This window comes from Aquarana catesbeiana, linkage group LG05 (genome assembly GCF_042186555.1).
Source record: "Aquarana catesbeiana isolate 2022-GZ linkage group LG05, ASM4218655v1, whole genome shotgun sequence".
Taxonomy (NCBI): Eukaryota; Metazoa; Chordata; class Amphibia; order Anura; family Ranidae; genus Aquarana; species Aquarana catesbeiana.
The window spans coordinates 174,520,705-174,543,883 of NC_133328.1; the positions used below are offsets into that span (position 1 = coordinate 174,520,705).

Below are 23,179 nucleotides of genomic sequence, written 5' to 3' on the forward strand. Positions count from 1 at the left end.
GCATGACACCCGGGGGAAGAGGCATGATGGGACTTGTAGTTTTGCAACAGCTGGAGGTCCGCTAATTGCATATCCCTGATCTAGAACATTATGAACATTGACATTTTCCTTGAGAAAGAGACTGAGCTTCATCCAAATGTTGACAATAAAACCACTCTGCAAGACCCGTGAGTGCCTCTAAACCAGTTTTGGAAAATTTATATTAAAATATCTATCTATCTATAGCGCAAAATTCAGTATCTCAGAAAATTTGATTATTACATAAGGCCAATACAAAAAAATAAAGATTAATACAGAAACGTTGGCTTACTGAAAAGTAAGTCCATGTACAGTATAGTATGCACTCAATACTTGGTCGGGGCTCCTTTTGCATGAATTACTGCATCAATGTGGCGTGCCATGGCGGTGATCAGCCTGTGGCACTACTGAGGTGTTATAGAAACCCAGGTTGCTTTGATAGCGGCCTTCAGCTTATCTGCATTGTTAGGTCCGGTGCCTCATCTTCCTCTTGACAATAACCCACAGATTCTCTAAGGGGTTTAGGTCAGGCGAGTTTGCTAGCCAATCAAGCACAGTGATACCATGACCATTAAACCAGGTATTGTTGGTTTTGGCAGTGTGGGCAGGTGCCAAGTCCTGCTGAAAAATTAAATCAGCATGTCTATAAAGCTGGTCAGCAGAGGGAAGCATGAAGTGCTCTAGAATTTCCTGCTAGAGGGCTGCACTGACTTTGGACTTGATAAAACACAGTGGCCCAACACCAGCAGATGACATGGCTCCCCAAATCATCACGGACTATGGAAACTTCACACTGGACCTCATGTAACTTGGATTCTGTACCTCTCCACCCTTCCTCCAGACTATGGGACCTCGATTTCCAAATGAAATGCAACATTTTCCACAGTTAGTGATGATTTGAGGAGCCATGTCATCTGCTGGTGTTGGTCCACTGTGTTTTATAAAGTGCAGAGTCAGTGCAGCCCTCCAGCAGGAAATTCTAGAGCACTTCATGCTTGCCTCTTCTGACCAGCTTTATAGAGATGCTGATTTCATTTTTTTAGCAGGACTTGGCACCTGCCCACACTGCCAAAAGTAACAATACCTGGTTTAATGATCATGGTATCACTGTGCTCGATTCGCCAGCAAACTCGCCTGACCTAAACCTCATAGAGACTCTGTGAGGTATTGTCAAGAGGAAGATGCAGATAAGCTGCAGGTCGCTATCAAGGAAAGCTCAGCAGTGCCACAGGCTGATTGCCTCGATGCCACGCTGCATTGATGCAGTAATTCATGCAAAAGGAGCCCCGACCAAGTATTGAGTGCATACTATACTGAACACTGACATACTTTTCAGTAAGCCAACATTTCTGTATTAAAAATCTTTTTTTTTTTTTTTTTATTGGTCTTATGTATTATTCTAATTTTCTGAGATGCTGAGTTTTGGGTTTTCACAGGCTGTAAGCCATAATTATCAAAATTCTTCTACTGCAATAGAGGTGAAAGAAAATAGCCTGCTGGTCTAGTTCAAAAGCCTTTTTTTTATTTAAATCAAAATTTTATCGCACATTCCTACCTGCTGCCACTGTGTGTGTGGGGTCCTCCTGCTAAAGTCACTTGATTGGCCCCCACATGTTAAAACAGAAAAACTGCTGAGAACAGCAGTGAGTCAATCAGATTCAAGGAAAATAAGAGACATCCACAGAGCATGAGCTGGGGCTGTGCTACACATGGCAATGTACAGCATGGGGAGGTGACCTCCATTTTGTGGGTTTTACTTAAAAGGTAAGAAATAAACTGGAGCCCATGCAGTATGTCTTACCCCATGTAGTGTACAATCTTGTAAAAGTACATTTGGAATCTGTGGGTTGCATACACTGCACGGATGATGGCCAAATAGCCAGAAACAGTTGTATATAGTTTGGTAAAAATGGCTGTATAACATTGGGCTGTATTTCAACTATATACCACTGGTTCTAGATGTGCATCTGGCCAACGGGGCATAAAGCAATGCTTTGCATGGCTCCACCCACTGTCCTGGAATAAAGAATAATCCTCTTATTCTTTAGATACGTAAGGGAAATGTGGAGACATATAAGTACCATCTATTTTTAAGAAGGCTTTACTGTGCTCTGCACTGAATTGTATACTATCAGAACCCTGATATAATAGTGTAGTGGTGGGGTGGAGAACAGCAGATGTCCATTTACAGACACCTCTCACCCGCAGCCCTTTTACTATGGCAAGTACAAGCCAGCAACTCCACAGCTTCCTCATTAAAAAACTTTTATTTGAGCATTATAGCAGTAACATAAGCCAAAATTTTAATGCGTTTCAGCCTAAGCCTTCATCATAGCATCATGATGAAGGCTTAGGCCGGAATGCGTCAGCATTTCGGATTATGCTACTGCTTTAGCAGTAGTGGCTGCCATACTGCATTGTGAATGCAGGAGGTCACTCAGTTGGCATGGGCCCTATTCCCAGAATGCCTTGCATCCCTCTCAATGAATACAAAGCGTTCTATGATTGGTCAAGGTGGAGATTGTGACATCACTGCTCCGTTTCTTCCCCTTGTCCAATTTGAGAATGGTTTGCACTGAATAAAAAAAATGCACAGCGTTTTCTGAATGGACACTGTGCTAAGCGAGTGACCCCCTGTGTTTACTATGGAACAGGGCAGCCACTCGGCGCGGGACCCAGAAGTTATGGGCGATCACTGTAGTAGCGAGGTTTACTACAGTATTTTTCAGTTTTCACAGGGGTAAATTTACACCAACCTTTATGTGCAATATTTGTATATATTTTCAAACCACACACATACACACACACACACACACACACACACACACACACACACACACACACCACACACCCATTTAAACAAATGTTTGTGACCTCCACATGCACTTAGATCTTTTATTTAGTTAAGAAACTAGAAACATTTTCGTCCTTCTCCACTTTTTTTAGCTCACTACAGTTGAAAACAATTGTCATTTTATACCCATCAATTGTTAAAAAACAAGACATTTAGAAAATGATAATTTCTAGTGAAAATCTAACTGTATAATGGCTAGTGTTGACCCATACAGTATATGCCACCCCAACAGCCAATACAGAGACTAAGTATTAGGTACATTCTACAATGTCAGAAAATGTTCACTGTAAGCCTGGGTTCACACTATAGCGAACACAGACATTGCATGTGATTCACACCCGCACTGCTGCGCTGATCACATGCAATGCGAGTTCAGCCATGTAAACTGTATGGCTGAACTCACATTGGATTTGTACAAAAAAGTGCAATGACTGTCCGCAATTCACAGAAGGCAGTGTGAACTGCCTGTGGGAGAGATGCGATGCGGGACCCGGCGCTGGAATCGCGCTGGTTCACACATTCCTACAGTGTGAACCCAGGCTAAAACAACCACTGTAAAGGAAGATACCTCAGTGTGTGCTCCGCGGCTTCCACTTTACTGAGACCTGCCTGGTGTGGCTGGAAAAAGAGTCTGTTCATATTTGCCAACTCTACCTTGTCATAATCAAACAGCAGCAGCTGCAATGAAATCAAGAATAAACTTTAAGAAGGCTGGAAATTTAACACCATGAATAAAATGCACGAGAGTTTACAGTAAAATGTAACAAAATAAATAAATCTTAGACTCAATATTAAAGTAGCATTCCAGGAAGGTTAACAGCAGCTGCTATTGTTAAAATGTTGCACCACTCGCTTGTCCATTTTGCATCATTTCTATTATAGTCCCACAATGCATCACCTTCTGTGAATGGGGGAGGAAATGTTGAAAGACAGGATCTCTTTTGCCCATTCCCAGACCATGATGCATAATCCAAGCAATGTGGAGGAGAAGGAAGAAGGGGCCAGGTAGGCAGTGCAACTTTTCTCAGTAGCAGCAGCTGTTGTTCACCTTCACAATGCCAGAAGACAGCTGAACAGTGCTTAGTATCCAGGCACTGTGAAAGACATTATTTGGTGCTGTACCCCAAACAAAAAAGTATTTGTAGAACATGTATGTTTTTTCACCTTCAGACATCTAAAGTGTTAAAGAAGTCTCCTCCTTCTTTAATCATTAAATAGGTCTCAGGAGTAATAAAAGCTTACCCGCTGGTCTAGCGATTCATGTAAAAAAACATTTGCATTCACAAACGATATGCAAAAACATTTGACAGAAAAGCACTTCTTTAGGTCTTGTATTTCTGACTGTGACTCCCACCCCTGTATGAAGCCCGATTTATGGGTGTTCCTATGGGGATGTTCCAGCAAAGCCCAGTAGCTATCACTCCCTCTGCTATGCCCTCCTGCTATCACTACTCTATTTCCACCTCCCGCTGCCAATCTCATTCTTCTCCTCTTCTCTCATTAAAATTTTATTTGGTCTCCTTGCCTCCGCCAGTCATTGTTTTCCCCCTCCTCCCACTACCAATCGCTTTCTCCTCTGCCTGTCATCCCCCCTGCATAACTACTGACAGATCTTCTCTCAACCACACTTCTGCTGTCCAAGAAAAGCATGGTCGCTAAAGCTTGCCATAGACGGCTCAAATCTCGGCTGGTTCAGCAGGAACCTGGCCAAAAATGAAACCAAGTATGAGCAGGCTGAATGTACCCAAGTTGATCAAATCAATCAACTTGGGTACAACAAGCCTGTTGGATTTTAAATGCAATTATTGCTAGCGGCTGTTATAGCTGCTAGCAATAATCACTGTGTTCTCCTGTTGGGGATGGCTTCTCCCACTGGAAGAATCTTGTGATTTTCATCCCTGTAACCATGGGTTACAGGAAAGAAAATTTCTCCGTCTATGGCTAGCCTAGGAACTAATTAAATATTCATCTCCTTGTCAGCAGCATGCTTGGAAAAGGGTAGAAGGAAGGGAATTTCCTGCTGACCATACTAGCTTAGGATCTGGAACACCTAAAAGGACAGGGGATAAGAATAACAATGCAAAACTTTGGTGAGACTTTATTTCGCTAAACTGAATATAGAACTTAAAAAAAAAAAAAAAAAGTTAAAAAATGAAATCAGTATTACCTTACCAATGCCACATCTTGTTAGCATTTCTGCAGTGACACTGCCAACTCCACCAACGCCAACTACAGCCACCGTGTAACTGCGAATTTTCTAGGAAAGAAATGGCTGAGATGAAAAAAAATCTACTTGTTGAGCTTGTCATCATCACAACCCAGATATAAAAAAGAAAACATCATCTACATAACCCAGATATGATTATGATACAGAAAACATCATCTATATAACCCAGATAGGATTACAACGCAGAAAACAGATTACACTTTATTATTCAGTGTTCTTCCCTACCTCATAATCTTCCACAATTCCCATCCGTTTCAGAGCCATTAAACGACTGAAAAAACAAAAGACAACATAAAAAAAATAAAAAAAAAAACAAAACATAAAAATTAGAAACTCATCGCATCAAGTTATTTGGTATGCATATTCAGAATTGGGAAATTCAGGGTGAGAGAGGAAAAAAAAACCCACCAGGGTGACCTCCCTTCCTGGATCTCAGGGTGAGGGTAATATAAATAAAAAAAGGGGGGTGACCCCCTGGATTTAAGAAGGTTGAAAAAACATGGCTGACCCCTGAATCAAAAAGGGTAAAAAAAGTTCTCAGAGTGAGAGGGATAAAAAAAATAAGATGCCCCCCCCCCCCCAGGATCTCAGGGTAAAAAACAAAAAAACAGGGTGATCCTGGATTTTGGGGCGAGAGGGATAGAAAATAGGGTGACCCCCCCAATCTGAGGGTGAGAAGATAAAACCCAGGGTGACCCCGGGATCTCAGGGTAATAGGGGTAAAATAACATGGTGACCTCAGGATCTCAGGGTGAGAGGGGTAAAATAACAGGGTGACCCCAGGATCTCAGAGTGAGAGGGATAAAATAACAGGGTGACCCCTGGATCTCAGAGTGAGAAGGATAAAATAACAGGGTGACCCCTGGATCTCAGAGTGAGAGGGATAAAATAACAGGGTGACCCCTGGATCTCAGAGTGAGAGGGATAAAATAACAGGGTGACCCCAGGATCTCAGAGTGAGAGGGATAAAATAACAGGGTGACCCCTGGATCTCAGAGTGAGAGGGATAAAATAACAGGGTGACCCCAGGATCTCAGGGTGAGAGGGATAAAATAACAGGGTGACCCCAGGATCTCAGGGTGAGAGGGATAAAATAACAGGGTGACCCCAGGATCTCAGGGTGAGAGGGGTAAAATAACAGGGTGACCCCAGGATCTCAGGGTGAGAGGGATAAAATAACAGGGTGACCCCAGGATCTCAGGGTGAGAGGGGTAAAATAACAGGGCGATCTCAGGGTGAGAGGGGTAAAATAACAGGGCGATCTCAGGGTGAGAGGGGTAAAATAACAGGGCGATCTCAGGGTGAGAGGGGTAAAGTAACAGGGTGACCCCAGGATTTCAGGGTGAGAGGGGTAAAATAACAGGGTGACCCCAGGATCTCAGGGTGATCTGAGCTGGTGGTGTATATCCATATGGTCCCTGTACCTGTATGGGTTGGAGTCCACCACCTCAGCACTCATCTTGTCTATCTTGCTCCTGTGTGTGTCCGGCTTGCTCTGAACTCTCCTCAGCTCCTCTTCCAGCTCTCTGATCCGGATCTGCAGCTCCTCCACCTCTCTGCTAGAAGCCATCTCTGCTCACTTCTCCTCCACACTCTGGGCTCCACTGCTGGGCTCTGTAGTTCACTGCCAGGTGATGCTGTGTGTCAGACTACATCTGTTTCCTAAAGACACGTCTGCATCCAGGAAGAGGAGTTCCAGGGAGTGCGCACTGCTCCTCTCCTCTCTGAGGCACCAGTCACTTCTACTTCCTGTCTGAGGGAACACAGGCGCTCGGTCATTCATATGTATTACCACTTAGTGCAGCTACGCTAAACACCACAACTACTAATACGTGTTATTAAGAATGACTGAAATAACAGGCAGCTGCCAGCTGCCAATATGGCCGCCTAAGCCTCCTCCCCATGCACTGGCATAATCGCGTTATTTCCGTGCATTTTTTTTTCAGTGAGCTTTATTGACAGCTGAAGTAAGGTTCCATATATGTCAAAGGTAAAGATTACAATAGCAGTGATCAGAAAAGGACTTTACCCTGAACTTAGTTGAGGAGTGAGATGGCGGAGCTGGAGACTGACACCAGTGAAGTGAGAGCTAAACACAGGTTTGATGAGCAGAGATTGGATGGATACCTGAGCACCCACCTGTCAGGCTTCAGCTCCAGACCAGGGGAAGCCCTCACTGTCAGGCAGTACAGGTAAGGAAGAGGGGGGTGTAAGGACCTGCGCCTTGTACCCCAGGACTGACCAGTCTGTCATAGAATGGGGCAAATTCTGCACATAAGAGTGTCAGTTCATTAATAGAGAGGCTGGAGGTCAGCAGAATACAGTATTCATCCCCCACAATGAAGTCCTTTAAGAACTTTTAATCCTACATACCCTGTGTCTTCCAGCCATTGTTTATCTTCATCCGCCCTTCAGCAATTCTTCATCCCCCTCATTCTGCCCTCCAGCAATTCTCCCCCCCCCCCCCCCCCCCACATTCTGTCCTCCAGCAATTCTTCATCCCCACATTCTGCCCTTCAGCAATTCTTCATCACCACATTCTGTCATGCAGCAATTCTTCATCCCCCACATTCTGCCCTTCAGCAATTCTTCATCACCACATTCTGTCATGCAGCAATTCTTCATCCCCCACATTCTGTCATCCAGCAATTCTTCATCCCCCTCATTCTGCCCTCCAGCAATTCTCCCCCCCCCCCACATTCTGCCCTCCAGCAGATCTTCATCCCCCACATTCTGCCCTCCAGCAATTCTTCATCCCCCTCATTCTGCCCTCCAGCAATTCTTCATCCCCCTCATTCTGTCCTCCAGCAATTCTTCATCCCCCTCATTCTGCCCTCCAGCAATTCTCCCCCCCCCCCACATTCTGCCCTCCAGCAGATCTTCATCCCCCACATTCTGCCCTCCAGCAGATCTTCATCCCCCACATTCTGCCCTCCAGCAGATCTTCATCCCCCACATTCTGCCCTGCAGCAGATCTTCATTCCCCCTGTCCTTCAGTAACTCTTCATCCCCACATTCTGCCCTCCAGCAGATCTTCATCCCTCACATTCTGGCCTCCAGCAATTCTTCATTCCCCCTGTCCTTCAGTAACTCTTCATCTCCACATTCTGCCCTCCAACAAATGTCCATCCCCATACAAGGAAGGGTGTAAACCGATAAATTCATAGATTACAAATGCAGATCTAGCAAGAATGTTAAAGTTTTCCTTGTACATATTGTGCTGAGGAAATTACTGAGCTGCAGGGAGTACTGTAGGTTTAAACCCAAATCCAGTCACTTAAAAACTCCTATAATCTTGAACATGTTAATGTTATTTAAAAGTCTTTTTAATTCTGTGCCTTTCTTTAACCCTTTCATGACTAAGCCTATTTTTGAAATTTGGTGTTTACAAGTTAAAATCCGTATTTTTTGCTAGAAAATTACTTAGAACCCCCAAACATTATATATATATATATTTTGTAGCAGAGAATCTAGAGAATAAAATGTAGATTGTTGCAATATTTTATATCACACAGTATTTGTGCAGCGTGTTTTAAACGCTAATTTTTGGGAAAAGGGAAACTTTCATGAATTTAAAAAAAAACAAACAGTAAAGTTACCCCAATTTTTTTCTATAATGTGAAAGATGATGTTATGCCGAGTAAATAGATACCAAACATGTCACGCTTTATAATTGCACACACTCGTGGAATGACGACAAACTACGATACCTAAGAATTTCCACAGGTGACGTTTTAAATTTTTTTACGGTTACCAGGTTAGAGTTACCGAGGAGGTCTAGTGCTAGAATTATTGCTCTCGCTCTGACGATCGCGGCGATACCTAACATGTGTGATTTGAACACCGTTTACATATGGGGGCGCGACTTCCGTATGCGTTTTCTTTGCTGCGCAAGCTCGCGGGGACGGGGGCGCTTTAAAAAAAAAAAATTTTTTCTTATTTATTTTATTTATTTTTATATTTATAAATTGTGTTTAAAAAAAAAAAAAACATTTTTGATGACTTATATTGCTGTCACAAGGAATGTAAACATCCCTTGTGCGAGTAATAGGTGGTGACAGGCACTCTTTATGGAGGGATCGGGGGTCTAAAAGACCCCCGATCCCTCCTTTGCACTTCAAAGTATTCAGATCGCCGAAAACGGCGATTCTGAATACTGTGTATTTTTTAAAAATCTGCGCCATTGGCAGCCGAGTAAACGGTAAGTGACATCATGACGTCGCTTCCGCGTTTACTATTAGAAGGCTGGAACTAAGCCGCCCACTGATTGGTCACCGGGCCTCCCGATCGAAAGGGAGGCCCGGTAACAGCGGCGGGAGGGGGGTAGCCGCATCGGTTGTTATACTCGGGTAGCCGATCGCCCGCTGTAAAAAACGGTACCGGGATGATGCCTGCAGCTGCGGGCTACATCCCGGTATAACCCCGGAAAGCCGAGTACGCACATCTGCGTACGCTCGGCGGGAAGGGGTTAAAACAGCTTCTAGATATCCTTCTATTAAGATTCTTGTTTAGACACTTCTGTTATGGGGTAACAACTGCCTTCCATACTGTATGTCCTCCTGTGTTGTCACCCTGTCACATGTGCTCCTGATGAAGACTGCCAGCTGCCATGCCAACAGAATCTGCCCAGACATGGTCCACCATTCTCCTGATCTGTAAACTGGTCAAGAGCAGCGATGTGCAGGTGATACTGAGCTTGAAGATAGGAAGTCATTGAAGGGTGATTATGAAGGAGATCACCAGTACTGATATGGAAAAGAAAGAATAAAAAAAAGTTGTAACAAAAACAAAAAAAAACGTGCAATTTATGATGGACACCCAGTTCGATTTTTAGGTCTATGTTAAGTTTTAAAGGGGTTGTAAACCCTCACGATTTTTCACCTCTATGCATTAAGGTGAAAAACCTTTTGTGCTGCAGCACCCCCCCCCCCCAAGCCCCCCCTTCTTATTACTGAGCCCGATCGTTCCAGCAAGGGGGACAAGCGCAGCAGCTCCAGCCGCTGTTTTGGGTGCTCATTGGATAGATTGATAACAACAGGAGCTAGGAGGCCCAGAAAAGGAGGATTGGGCCACTGTGTGCAAAACCCTTACACAGAGGAGGTAAGTATAACATGTTTGTTATTTAAAAAACAAAAAAAAACAAAGCTTTACAACCACTTTAACCCCTTGCCGACCGGCTCACGCCGATATACATCGGCAGAAGGGCACGTACAGGCATATTAACATACCTGTACGTTGCCCTTTTAGAGCCCCCGGCGTGAGCGCCGTGAGTGTGATCACGGGTCCCGTGGACTCGATGTCCGAGTGGATACCTGCGATTGTCTCACGGAGAGGAAGAACGGGGAAATGCTGATGTAAACAAGCATTTCCCCATTCTTCCTAGTGACAGGACACTGATCACAGCTCCCTGTAATCGGGAGCGGTGATCAGTGTCGTGTCACACGTAGCTCAGCCCCCCCACAGTTAGAATCACTCCCTAGGACACACTTAACCCCTGCAGCCCCCCCCCCCGGTTAACCCCTTCACTGCCAGTCACATTTACACAGTAATCAGTGCATTTTTAATCGCACTGATCGCTGTATAAATGTGAATGGTCCCAAAATAGCGCCAAAAGTGTCCGCCATAATGTTGCAGTCATGATAAAAATCGTACATCCACGCTATTATTAGTAAAAAAAAAAAAAAAAATAATAAAAATGCCATAAAACTATCCCCTATTTTGTAGACGCTATAACTTTTGCGCAAACCAATCAATAAACCCTTATTGCGATTTTTTTTTTTTTTTTACCAAAAATATGTAGAAGAATATGCCTAAACTGAGGGAAAAAAATGTTTTTTTGGGGGATATTTATTATAGCAAAAAGTAAAACATATTGCGTTTCTTTTTCAAAATTGTCAAAATTAGCGCAAAAAAAAACCGCAGAGGTGATCAAATACCACCAAAAGAAAGCTCTATTTGTGGGGAAAAAAGGACTTCAATTTTGTTTGGGAGCCACATCGCACGGCCGCGCAATTGTCAGTTAAAACGACACAGTGCCGAATCGCAAAAAAACGCTCTGGTCTTTGGGCAGCCAAATGGTCCGGGGCTGAAGTGGTTAAGTAATAACCAAGCAAATATTTAACTAAAGTTTGTATGTGTTATTTAGCATGCTTCATTATACCTTCAAAATTTTCATTTTTACTGGTCTGCCTGCCACAAATTAACCCACTCTATTTACTACTAATAATATATTCTTTTAGTCTTTGAGTAGGGAAGGCAGTTTTGCCCATAAATCCCTGAGTTGTAAATAAACCCGATAGTGACAGTGAATAGAGATGAGTAAGGATGAGCTCCGGCGTGTTCGCACAGCCCACGTGCCGAGCCCGCCAGTAAGTTGGCATTGCGCTGCACTAATCATAGGCAGTGAGACATTTCCCGATCTCTGCAGCCGCGCATCGGGGCAATGTCTCACTGCCTGTGAGTAGCGCAACGCCGTGCCGTCTTCCTGGCGAGCTCTGCACGTGTAGTGTGCGAACACACCGGAGCTCATCCTTAGAGATGAGCTTGTGTGCATTCAGATGCTCTTCAGAACCCACATTGACGAGTCCAGCAGGAAGCTGTCATCTGTAATGGCCCAGTCATCTGTGGTGGGGGCATTCTTCATTCCCTAGCCTCATGATTCTTGGCGGGCTCGGACAGGACAGGACACCCCCAAGCTCATCTTTAACAATGAATACCAGCAGTGGCTCACATCTTGTTTTTTGGAAAACACTGCCATGAATAATAAATGAGAAACTTTTCATTTATTTTATAGATCAGGCCAGTCCAACCCTACGTTTTTTCTGCAGAAAGGTCCAAATAAATTTGTTCTTCGAAAGAAACCTCATGGCCCACTTCTACCAGGAGCTCATCGGGTAAGGTAGAGTTTTTAGATGTTTGCACCTATTATAATCTATGTTCTTAAATTGATAGTAGACTTGTTTTTATCTCCAATCACACTAAGCTTTTTAGCACGATTACTTACAGTTTAATATTTGAGGCAGGCCTTTTAAAGTGCCGTCAATTTATGGGAAAATGTACTGCATTTTGGCCACTAGATGGAGCTGACGATCATAGTAAATAAAGTGGTTCTAAAGCCAGTGGTTATTTTTTTCTCTTAAAGTGGATGTAAACCCGATTCATGAAATTTGAGCTGGGCACATACAATATCTCACAAAAGTGAGTACACCCCTCACGTTTTTGTAAATCTTCTTTTTATTATATCTTTTCATGTGACAACACTGAAGAAATTACACTTTGCTACAATGTAAAGTAGTGAGTGTACAGCTTGTATAACAGTGTAAATTTGCTGTCCCCTCAAAAATAACTCAACACACAGCCACAAAAGTGGGCATGGAGTTCACCAGAGCTTCACAGGTTGCCACTGGAGTCCTCTTCCACTTCTCCATGACGACATCACCAGTGGCGTCTCCAGCTTTCAAATTTAGGGGGGGCACATGGGGGGACAGGGACAAAAGTAGGGCGGCAACTATAAAATGCATATATATATATATATATATATATATATATATATATATATATATATATATATATATATATATATATCTCCTGGGGCCCTTTACTACGACCCCACAGCGGGCCCTTTCACATGTTCTGCAGTGAGCTCCCTTCCTACTGTATTGGGGTCCCCCAGGGTGGCAGAAAACAAGAGATATATGTCACCAGCATATCAAGAAAATATAAGGATCCAAAGCAGTGGGAGAACTATCAGGGTTGCAAAGGTTGTCTTGCCTCCGGGCCCTGGTGTTCTGCCACTGTGGGGTTCCCCAGCCTCCTCTTGCTGTCCTGCCCCTGCTATTGACAGCGCTGGTCTGGCATCTCTTGGAATTTACAGGCTGGTCCTCCTGTCCTAAGGACGGGAGAAATCAGTCTGTTTTTTCAGTAACTGAAAGTCCTGGTGGAGTCCTTCCTGCAACTCGCTCTTCTCCCTGCCAATGAGGATGCAGGTGAAGGAGCAGATCAGGCGGCCGTGGTTGTGTGAACGCTCGCATTATGCAGTGTCAGCGAGCAGGGGAGGGGGGAGGAATCACCCGCAGGAGCTGACTGGGGACTCTCTCCCTCTTAGACATTGATTTTTTTGTAAAAAAAAAAAAAAAATTTTTTTTGGGGGGGGGGGGGGGGGGGGGCACATGGTGGGGCACAGCATAATGTTGGGGGGGCCAGGGCCCCCTCTGGCCCCCCCCCTAGGGTCGCCATTGGACATCACGGAGCTAGTGGATGTTAGAGACCTTGCGCTTCTCCACCTTCCATTTGAGGATGCTCCACAGATGCTCAATAGGTTTTAGGTCTGGAGACATGCTTGGCCAGTCCATCACCTTTGCCCTCAGCTTCTTTAGCAAGGTAGTGGTCGTATTGGAGGTGTGTTTGGGGTCGTTATCATGTTGGAATACTGCCCTGTGGCCCGGTCTCCGAAGGGAGGGGATCATGCTCTGCTTCAGTATGTCACAGTACATGTTGGCATTCATGGTTCCCTCAATGAACTGTAGCTCCCCAGTGTCGGCAGCACTCATGCAGCCCCAGACCATGACACTCCCACCACCATGCTTGACTGTAGGCAGGACACATTTGTCTTTGTACTCCTCACCTGGTTGCCACCACACACGCTTGACACCATCTGAAACAAATAAGTTTATCTTGGTCTCATCAGACCACAGGACATGGTTTCAGTAATCCATGTCCTTAATCTGCTTATATTCAGCCAACTACAGGCTTTTTTGTGCAGTATCTTTAGAATAGGCTTTCTTCTGGGACGACAGCCATGCAGACCAATTTGATGCATTGTGCGGCGTATGGTCTGAGCACTGACAGGCTGACCCCACACCTCTTCAACCTCTGCAGCAATACTGGCAGCACTCATACGTCTAATTCCCAAAGACAACCTCTGGATATGATGCTGAGCACGTGCACTCAACTTTTTTGGTCGACCATGGCGAGGCCTGTTCTGGGTGGAACCTGCCCTGTTAAACTGCTGTATGGTATTGGCCACCATGCTGCAGATCAGTTTCAGGGTCTTGGCAATCTTCTTATAGCCTAGGCCATCTTTATGTAGAGCAACAATTCTTTTTTTTTTTTCAGATCCTCAGAGAGTTTTTTGCCATGAAGTGCTATGTTGAACTTCCAGCGACCAGTATGAGAGAGTGAGAGTGATAACACCAATTTTAACACACCTGCTCCCCATTCACACCTGAGACCTTGTAATGCTAACGAGTCACATGACATCGGGGAGGGAAAAATGGCTAATTGGGCCCAATTTGGACACTTTCACTTAGGGGTGTACTCACTTTTGTTGCCAGTGGTTTAGACATTAATGGCTGTGTGTTGAGTTATTTTGAGGGGGCAGCAAATTTACACTGCTATACAAGCTGTACACTCGCTACTTTACATTGTAGCAAAGTGTAATTTCTTCGGTGTTGTCACATGAAAAGATATAATAAAATATTTACAAAAATATGAGGGGTGTACTCACTTTTGTGAGATACTGTAAATCTGTAGTGTTTTGTTATCTCTCTTTAAAGTCCTAAGTCCCGTAGCTGTCTCCTGCTCCTTTTGTCTGTTATCAGCCTGATAACTTTTGACAAGCTCTCCTAATCGGGAGCCTGAAGTGTGTGTCGGGGGAGGTTGCTATAAATAATTTAACAGACTGCTAAACTAGTCACAGGCACACTCTGCATGTGTGGGGAGGGGGTGTGTGCCTTTCCTCCAATCAGCTGTCTCACAGTCTCTCACAGTGTATAGCAAGTATCCACACCTACAGGGGAATCAGGAAGAGAAATTCTAACAGGACATGCACTTTCTAAACAGTATATAAAGCTGAAGACAGAAGATATACATGTAAAACTTATGTAGGATGATTTGTTTTATCCTTGTGTATCATCTGAGGCTGTTCATTTCACTGGGTATATGTGAGGGTTTACATCCACTTTAATGCATTCTATGCATTAAGATAAAAAACCTTCTGTGTGCAACAGCCCCCCTAATAGTTACCTAAGCCCCATCTCGATCCAGCGATGTTGCACAAGAGCCTCGGCTGTCCAGGACTCTCCCTCCTGATTGGCTAAGATACAGCAGCAAGCGCCATTGGCTCCTGCTGCTGTCAACCAAAGTCAGTGAGCCAATGAGATGAGAGAGGGGGTGGGGCCACACTGAGCTGTGACTCAGCTCCGAGGTCCCATAGCAAGCTGCTTGCTGTGGGGGCACTGGGCAGGAGGGAGGAGCCAGGAGTGCTGGCGAGGGACTGGAGAAGAGGAGGATTGGGGCTGCTCTGTGCAAAACCACTGCACAGAGCAGGTAAGTATAACATGTTTATTATTTTTGAACAAAAAAAGCAAGACTTTAATTTCACTTTAATCTTTAAAAAAAATATGAGGGAACTTCTTCTACCCTGTATGAATGTTTATGACATTCATCCAACAAATTGTAAGCAAAGAAAATGTCCCGATCGCTGCACACCTTACAAACCTGTACTTTGCTCGAGTAGTAGCAGCCTCAGCCCAGCTCTGTCTAGGCTACACCTCCCGATGTGTTTTTCTCTCCACCCACTAAGCCCTGTGGTCAGGGGGAAATGCATCGGGGGCATGGCCTAGATGGAGCTGGGCTGAGGCTGCTTCTACTCATGTAACGGACTAGTTTGTATGGTGGACATTTCCTTTGCTTACAGACTGCATAGAGTCAGGACGGACTCTCTACTCTGCCTGCACTCTCAGTAGAACCCATCAGATACAGCTGTAGAAGTCTGACCCAAAGCTTTATATAGAGTCACCCAACAAATGTTTTATAAATAGATCCCAGAGCGACTGTGCAGATTATGAGGTATTTTTGATTATATAAAATGGTAATGTAATCAACGTATGTATTTTATTTTTAAAAGTTATTTTTTTAAGTTATTGATGGCCTAGGGCAGTGTTTTTCAACCTCTTTTCAACCAAGGCACCCTTTAAAATCTGTCAGAATCTCGAGGCACACCAAACCAAAAATATGGAAAAAATTGAATTGTTACTTACATCAATGGGATACTTGAGCCTGGGACGATTCACACAACCGCTCTATTCTGTCAGGAATGGATGAGAGACAGACACGGAGCTCGTGGTCCATGGCCCTAAGTTGCTCTCTGTACTTGTTCTTGATGTAGGTTAGGCTTAGAAAAGCCCAGTTCACACAAGTACATGGTAGAGAAGGGTAGTAGATTCAATGATTAGATTCACTTTTCAATGATACCCAAACCTTATCCAAAGCCACATCTTGAAATTTTATTTGTAAAGTGCGATCTTCCCTGATCTCCGCCAGTTGCTCTTGTGCCCCTTGTGGCAAGACTTTTGAGCTATTCAATGCACATGAACTCCAAGCGTTACGGCCCCAGTCAAATTCTGCAAAAGCTTCCGGTGGAAAATAGTGATTAAATCTTTCTTGGAGAATTTGTAGGTGTTGAGAGATAAGATTAGAATTTGTGCTGTCGTTTGAAACATCTCAAGGCTGCCCTGTTCTACAAAGGAGCGCCAGAGTGTCAGCTTGGATCTGAAGCCACGTAATTTGTCAGACGAGGTGAGAAGATTTTCTTCTTTACCTTGCATTTTAGCACTCAGTTCATTCAGATGTCTAAAAATGTTGGCCAGGTATGCAAGTTTCGCACACCATTGCGTGTCTTCCGTCAATTCTGCATATGCAGAGTTCTGTTCTAGTAGAAATGTTCTGATTTCTTCCCTTAACTCATATAATCTGTCCAAGACTTTTCCCTGTGTAAGCCAGCGGACTGTGGTGTGTAACAACAAGCTATGATGCTCTGCTCCCATTTCTGCGCACATAATTTAAAACAGGCGTGTCTTTAAGGGCCGCATTTTGATATAATTTACAATCCAGTACATCTGAGAGTTCTTTTGGCAGGGTGTTTGCAACTAGTGCCTCCCTGTGAAGAAAGCAGTGAGTGTTTCGCACACTTGGGTTCTGAACTCTGACCCTGCTGATGAAGCCCTTGGCACTACCCTTCATGGCAGCAGCGCCATCAGTGCAGACACTGATACAATTCTTCCAGCTTAATCAGCCCTGTTCAAGATACTCCGTTGTCACATGATAAATCTCCTCTCCACTTGTTTTCTCAGGTATCGGTTTGCAAAAAAAAAAAAGTCTCCCTGATATGGTCCTCATCTATGAATCGAACATTTGCCAACAGCTGAGCATGCCCACTTATCAGTGGATTCATCAACTTGTACGGGAAATTTCCCAGTAGATTTTTTAAAAAAACAGGTTTTTAATATCTGCAGACGTCATGGGGGGGCGTGTCCGGACGTGAACAAGGGAGGACGTGCTGTGCTGAGCTCCGCACAAACAGGGAGAATCCAGTGCCATCCGTCCCTTAACTCGCCACACCAACACTCAATTCTATCTGCTACGACCCCTGGACCCCCTCTGCTGTATTCCAAGCGGGGTCTTTCCATGTTTTGGCGGATTAAACTTGTTTTGGGCCTACAGCTAGACCTGCACTAAAGACGCCCGCCGCCATCTTAAGGCCTACAGGCCGTCCGGAGTATCCCGCTCTCCACTCCCGGGATCCTGAGGCCCGTCTGAGCACACTACCTCGGCTAACAAATCCCTGCACCTCCGGAGGACAGACGCTGTTTACACAGCGGCGGAGAGTCTCCCGGAATCCCTTAACAGTGGCTCCGTTCTCCCGCGGCCTGCCACCATCTTGCGGCCTGCCATCTCATCCTCCTGACACAGTAAGTGACAAGGCAATCGCCTATTTCTCCTGCACCGGATACAGCCAGCAGTAATTGTGTATCACTACTTGCCCAAGATACCGTTTGCTGATCCATTTAGTGATATTTTAAGCCTGAACGGAGCGGAGTTCGCCCGACCGGCTAACACCCTCAGGAAAGCCTGCGGCTTCGGCCTGCTTCTGGAGGACAGCGGCCATCTTGGTGCTCCAAATACTCCCATTATCAGCTTGCTCCTTTGTCTGCCTTATCAAAGCACTCCCACACTTCTCTCTCATCTACTGCCTCCCCCTTATACTGCTGGGACATATACCTATTGCTGCTACCCTGACTCTGGGCCCGGTAGGAACCTCCTGAGACTTGCATACTAACACATTGCCTGCACGGCTCCTGTTCCTACAATCCTTAGTCAAGTTGACTCTCCCTGCTTGTCTCAATGACTATTGAAGTGAATCTACTATACTATTGAAGTGAACTACTATCAACACTCCATCTACCTTAAAATCTCTCTGCATGTTCACAATATTTTGATGTATGTTTGGCACTGAACAGATGTGAGTAAGAGGTGCCCCTTACAGCTAACGGCCGTATAGTTCCAGGTATGCCTGCTAAGACACCTAAACCTCGGTCTGCCCCAAGTAAACGTCCTGGCAAGAGGTCTCTGTCCATTCCAGTCTCAACGGGTTCCATTCAACAATACTTAGCCAACGCACGTGATGACCAAGTCCGAACCTCGAGAACAAGTGCTTCTCCATCATCCCACGCTGCTTCGGTGAGGGAGAGCTCTCCGGCCTCCTCCTATTGCTCCGATCTTATGGACGACACTGGATCTCCCGCTGGCTCCGAAATGACTACACTCATGGGCGGCCTCAAAAAAGAACTTGCAGGTATGTTTCACAGTTTGGAGAAATCCATTAAAAAAGAAATAACTGCTGTGAGATCTGATATGTCACATATCTTGGTCAGAGTGGAAGAAACAGAGCAACGGCAGGACGCACAGGCCTTAGCCATTAAAGAATTGCAGGACACTGTCACCCAGTTGGCATTCGCCCATAGGGCCTCTTTATATAAGCTCGAAGACCTCGAGAACCGGAATCGCAGGAATAATATTCGTGTCAGAGGTCTACCGGAAGCAACTGGAGATAGTGATCTTGAACCATCTATCAGAGGCATTTTTAACACCATCCTGGGTAGATCTGCCACTGATTCATTGCGCTTTGACCGTGTGCACCATGCCTTAAGACCACGTAACACCAACCCAGACCTGCCGAGAGATGTTATCTGTCGCTTACACTACTTTGAAGACAAAAATGCTATCATGATGAAGATGCGGAGCCTACCTAACATTGACTTTGATGGGGCAGTCCTAACCCTGTATCCGGACCTTTCCAAGGATACTTTGGATCGTCGTAGATCCCTAAAGCCGCTCCTTGAACACCTACGCTCTGACGGGATCACCTACAGATGGGGCTTTCCAGCCTGCCTGATTGCCACAAAAAATGGTCGTTCCCATACACTAATGCCGCGTACACACGGTCGTACTTTTCGTCTACAAAAGTCCGACAGCCTGTCCGACAGACTTTCGACGGACTTTTGGCGGACTTGCGGCGGACTTGCGGCAGACTTTCTTACGAACGGACTTGCCTACATACGATCACACAAAAGTCCGACGGATTCGTACGTGATGACGTACACCGGACTAAAATAAGGAAGTTGATAGCCAGTAGCCAATAGCTGCCCTAGCGTGGGTTTTTGTCCGTCGGACTAGCACACAGACGAGCGGATTTCTGGGTCCGGCGTAGTTACGACGTAAAGATTTGAAGCATGTTTCAAATCTAAAGTCCGTCAGATTTGAGGCTGGAAAAGTCCGCTGAAAGTCCGGGGAAGCCCACACACGATCGGATTGTCAGCCAGCTTTAGTTCGTCGGCGTCCGTCGGACTTTTGTAGACGAAAAGTCCGACCGTGTGTACGCCCCATTAGATTTCCTGAAGAACTTCCAACTTTCCTGCAGGATCTTCATCTCTCGTCCATAGAGCTCCCAGGCTGGCAGGACCCAATCCCCAATTTTTCATGTCCAATGGAACCACTTTGGAGAAAAACCCCGTCAAAGAAGAGACGCACTTCTCTCCCAGGCTCTGCACAAAAACCTGGATGAACTGTATATTTTTTTGTCCATACTAATTTCATCAATGTAGACTATTTTTCTCCTACGGGGTAAAGGTTGTTTTTTTTTTTTTTTTTTCTCTTGTCTTTTACAGAGTCAGGTTATCGCCACAGTTTTTTTTCCTAAAGTTTGTCTGGTCATACATGGCCTAAGCTGACTTACAGTTGAACTGACCAGTGTTCTCTTTTTCCTGTTTTCTTTTATAGGTTAGTTCATGTTCCAATGCAATTAACATCTGTGTTACCTGGTAGGATACATAAAGTTCAATGTGATCCTGGTCTTACATTGTTATTTTTCATATTTCTGACTGGAACTAGTTATTTACCTATAGTTATGCTAATTTTTGTTTATAGGCCGTGCGCTGTGGGGGCGCACCTCCCTCACTATCCCTTCCCTGTAGCGTAACCCCGTCCCCCCCTCTCCTTCTGGGGTTGGCGAATGCGAGCGGCCTTACAGTTGTCCTATTTAATCCCTGCTCTGGGATTGGGCTTGCCTCTCGCTCTCTCTTTCCCCAACGGGACCACTGCAGATTTCTGCGTGTTATTCACATGTTTCCCACAAGTTCTCCAATGCATGTACGTAAGTTTTATACATGCTTATCTTCTTACTCCATTCTTTCTTTCTCTCTTCAAACTATCTCTTTCGCTTTTACCCCCTTATTACCCCCTCCCTGCTGGCATGCATGGCAGGATAAGCTGAGAGATCACACTTTTAACAAATGGCTACGATAAAAGTTATATCTTACAATGTCAGAGGCCTTAATGTAGCGGCCAAACGACATCAAATTACTCGCGAACTTAAACAAGCCGCTTGTTCCATTGCCTTACTTCAGGAAACACATCTAACTCACACAACACCCGTTCAGTTCACTCCACCCCACTTCCCTCAGTGGTATTATAGTCTATCGGACACTAATAAAGCTAAAGGAGTGGCCATTGGTTTTTACAGGGATGTGTCCTTTAGGCTATCCAATATGCTAGCAGATGATCATGGTCGCTTTCTTTTCCTTAGGGGTTTCATAGGTAACACTCAATGCACTCTCGCAAATGTATATTGTCCAAACCATAATCAGCCTGCCTTTCTCTCACAAATTCTAACTAAACTGTCACACTTCGCTAAAGGAGTTACTATCCTAGCGGGGATATAAACATGCCATTAGACCCAACACTTGATACGTCCCAAGGCCGCTCCAATATCTCTTTCAAACGACTGAAATTTGTTAAAAAAAAGGCTTCTAGACCTTCAATTGATGGATGTCTGGCGCCTCCTCCATCCCAAAGAAAAGGATTTTTCAAATTTTTCCACAACACACCAATCTTACTCCAGAATAGATAATATGTTTTTAGATCATTTTCACCTCCCCTTCTTACACTCTGCTCACATAGGCACCGCATCTGTTTCAGACCATGCACCTGTGTCAATGACGTTGACTATGTCTTCCTTGCCAAGACATACTAACAACTGGAAACTTAATGACTCCCTTCTTTCTAATGAAGCTGAGATTTCCATGTTGGCATCTCATTTATCGCAATACTTCAAGGAAAACAAATCCTCTGACACTTCTCCCTCCATTGTTTGGGAAGCTCATAAGGCTACTATTAGGGGCCGCCTCATTGAGCTAGGTGCGAGGAAAAAAAGGGAACACAGGCAACAAATTGACGAGGTTCTACAACAGATAGCGGTTCTAGAAAAACAACATAAACTATCTCTGCATATTAAACACCTCCAATCCCTCAAGCTTAAACGAGAGGAATTGAGGTCTCTTCTCAATTTAGACACCAGAAGAAGATTTCAACGCCTCTCACAGAAATTTTATGAGTGGGGGAACAAACCGAGTAAATTATTAGCTAGATCATTGAAGATCAAACAATCGCAGTAATTTATCCCCAAAATCAAACTTTCAATGGGAGAGCTGGCCCATGCAACTCCAGACATTGCTAAGGCCTTTAGAGGGTACTATGCTGACCTTTATAATGTTAAAAATGATTTATCCTCTCTACCTCAAAAAGAGAGACGAACTCGCTCTCCTACTTGAAAGAAGCAAATCTTCCTAAATTGCCCATATCTGTTCTTAAAGAAATGGAGGAGGATTTCTCGGTTGAGGAATTTCAAGCAGCATTGAAATCTTCCCCATCCGGTAAAGCTCCTGGACCTGACGGGTTCACTGTATTATATTATAAAACATTCAGCGATATTTTGCTCCCCCGCCTTACCGCTTATGCAAATTCTGTCTCTCAGTCTTCAGGTCTACGCTCAGAATCCCTCTCAACTCATATCACTGTCATCCCTAAACCTGATAAGGACCCCACCCTATGTAATAGTTTTAGACCCATATCATTAATAAATGTTGACATTAAATTATTTGCAAAAGTAATGGCGAATCGCCTGCTCCCCCTACTACCTAGATGGATTTTGGCAGACCAGTCTGGTTTCATACCCAATAGAGAAGCAAAAGATAATTCCCTCCGCGTAATCTCCCTAATCCAGTATGTTCAGAGATGCGCCCAGCCCACCCTACTCCTTTCCACTGACGCGGAGAAGGCTTTTGATAGGGTGGACTGGGAATATCTTAAAATGACCTTACGACATTTTGGCTTAGGACCTAAAATGTTCCATCACATCTCTTCCCTCTACTCTAACCCCTCTGCATAAATTAGAATTAATGGAACATTAAGTGACCCCTTTGTTTTACATAATGGAACCAGACAGGGCTGCCCTCTTTCCCCTCTCCTCTTTGCCATCACATTAGAACCCTTCTTAGCTACAATTAGGCACAATGCTAACATCAAAGGCATACAAATAGGTAACAGATCCCATAAATATGCAGCTTATGCCGATTATGTACTTTTTTTTATTCAACAACCACGTATCTCGATTCCCAACTTAATGTCTGCTTTTTCTACATTTCACTCAATCTCTAACTTCAAAATAAATTTATCCAAATCCGAAATTCTAAACATTAATATCTCCAAGACCGAGGCACTCTCCCTCAAACCCCTTTTTCCCTTTAAATGGGGACCGAAATGTATGAAATATCTAGGTATCTATCTTACTTCTAATCTCCAATCTCTCTTTCGCTATAACTATATCCCCTTGCTGAATAAGATTAGAGACGACCTGCGAAAATGGTTTAGCTTATCACACACGTGGCTGGGGAAAGTTAGTATCA

General features: G+C 44.5%; 2 protein-coding genes across 3 annotated transcripts in view; one reads left to right on the top strand and one right to left on the bottom strand.

The window, feature by feature from the left end:
• Positions 1–7,017, bottom strand: part of UBA5 (ubiquitin like modifier activating enzyme 5) — a 34,414-nt gene extending 27,397 nt beyond the window's left edge. Inside the window, exons 1-4 of the mRNA XM_073630362.1 lie at positions 6,524–7,017; positions 5,325–5,370; positions 5,040–5,129; positions 3,441–3,550 (exon numbers count right to left, since the gene is read on the bottom strand). Coding sequence (XP_073486463.1) covers positions 3,441–3,550; positions 5,040–5,129; positions 5,325–5,370; positions 6,524–6,669 — 392 coding nt within the window. The 5' untranslated portion in view covers positions 6,670–7,017. The remainder of the gene's footprint in view (positions 1–3,440; positions 3,551–5,039; positions 5,130–5,324; positions 5,371–6,523) is intronic.
• ACAD11 (acyl-CoA dehydrogenase family member 11) overlaps positions 6,845–23,179 on the top strand; it is a 219,130-nt gene continuing 202,795 nt past the window's right edge. Inside the window, exons 1-2 of one of the 2 annotated variants that reach the window (XM_073630360.1) lie at positions 6,845–7,291; positions 11,893–11,992. In XM_073630360.1, coding sequence (XP_073486461.1) covers positions 7,152–7,291; positions 11,893–11,992 — 240 coding nt within the window. In that variant the 5' untranslated portion in view covers positions 6,845–7,151. The remainder of the gene's footprint in view (positions 7,292–11,892; positions 11,993–23,179) is intronic. The other variant, XM_073630361.1, reaches the window with a different exon arrangement.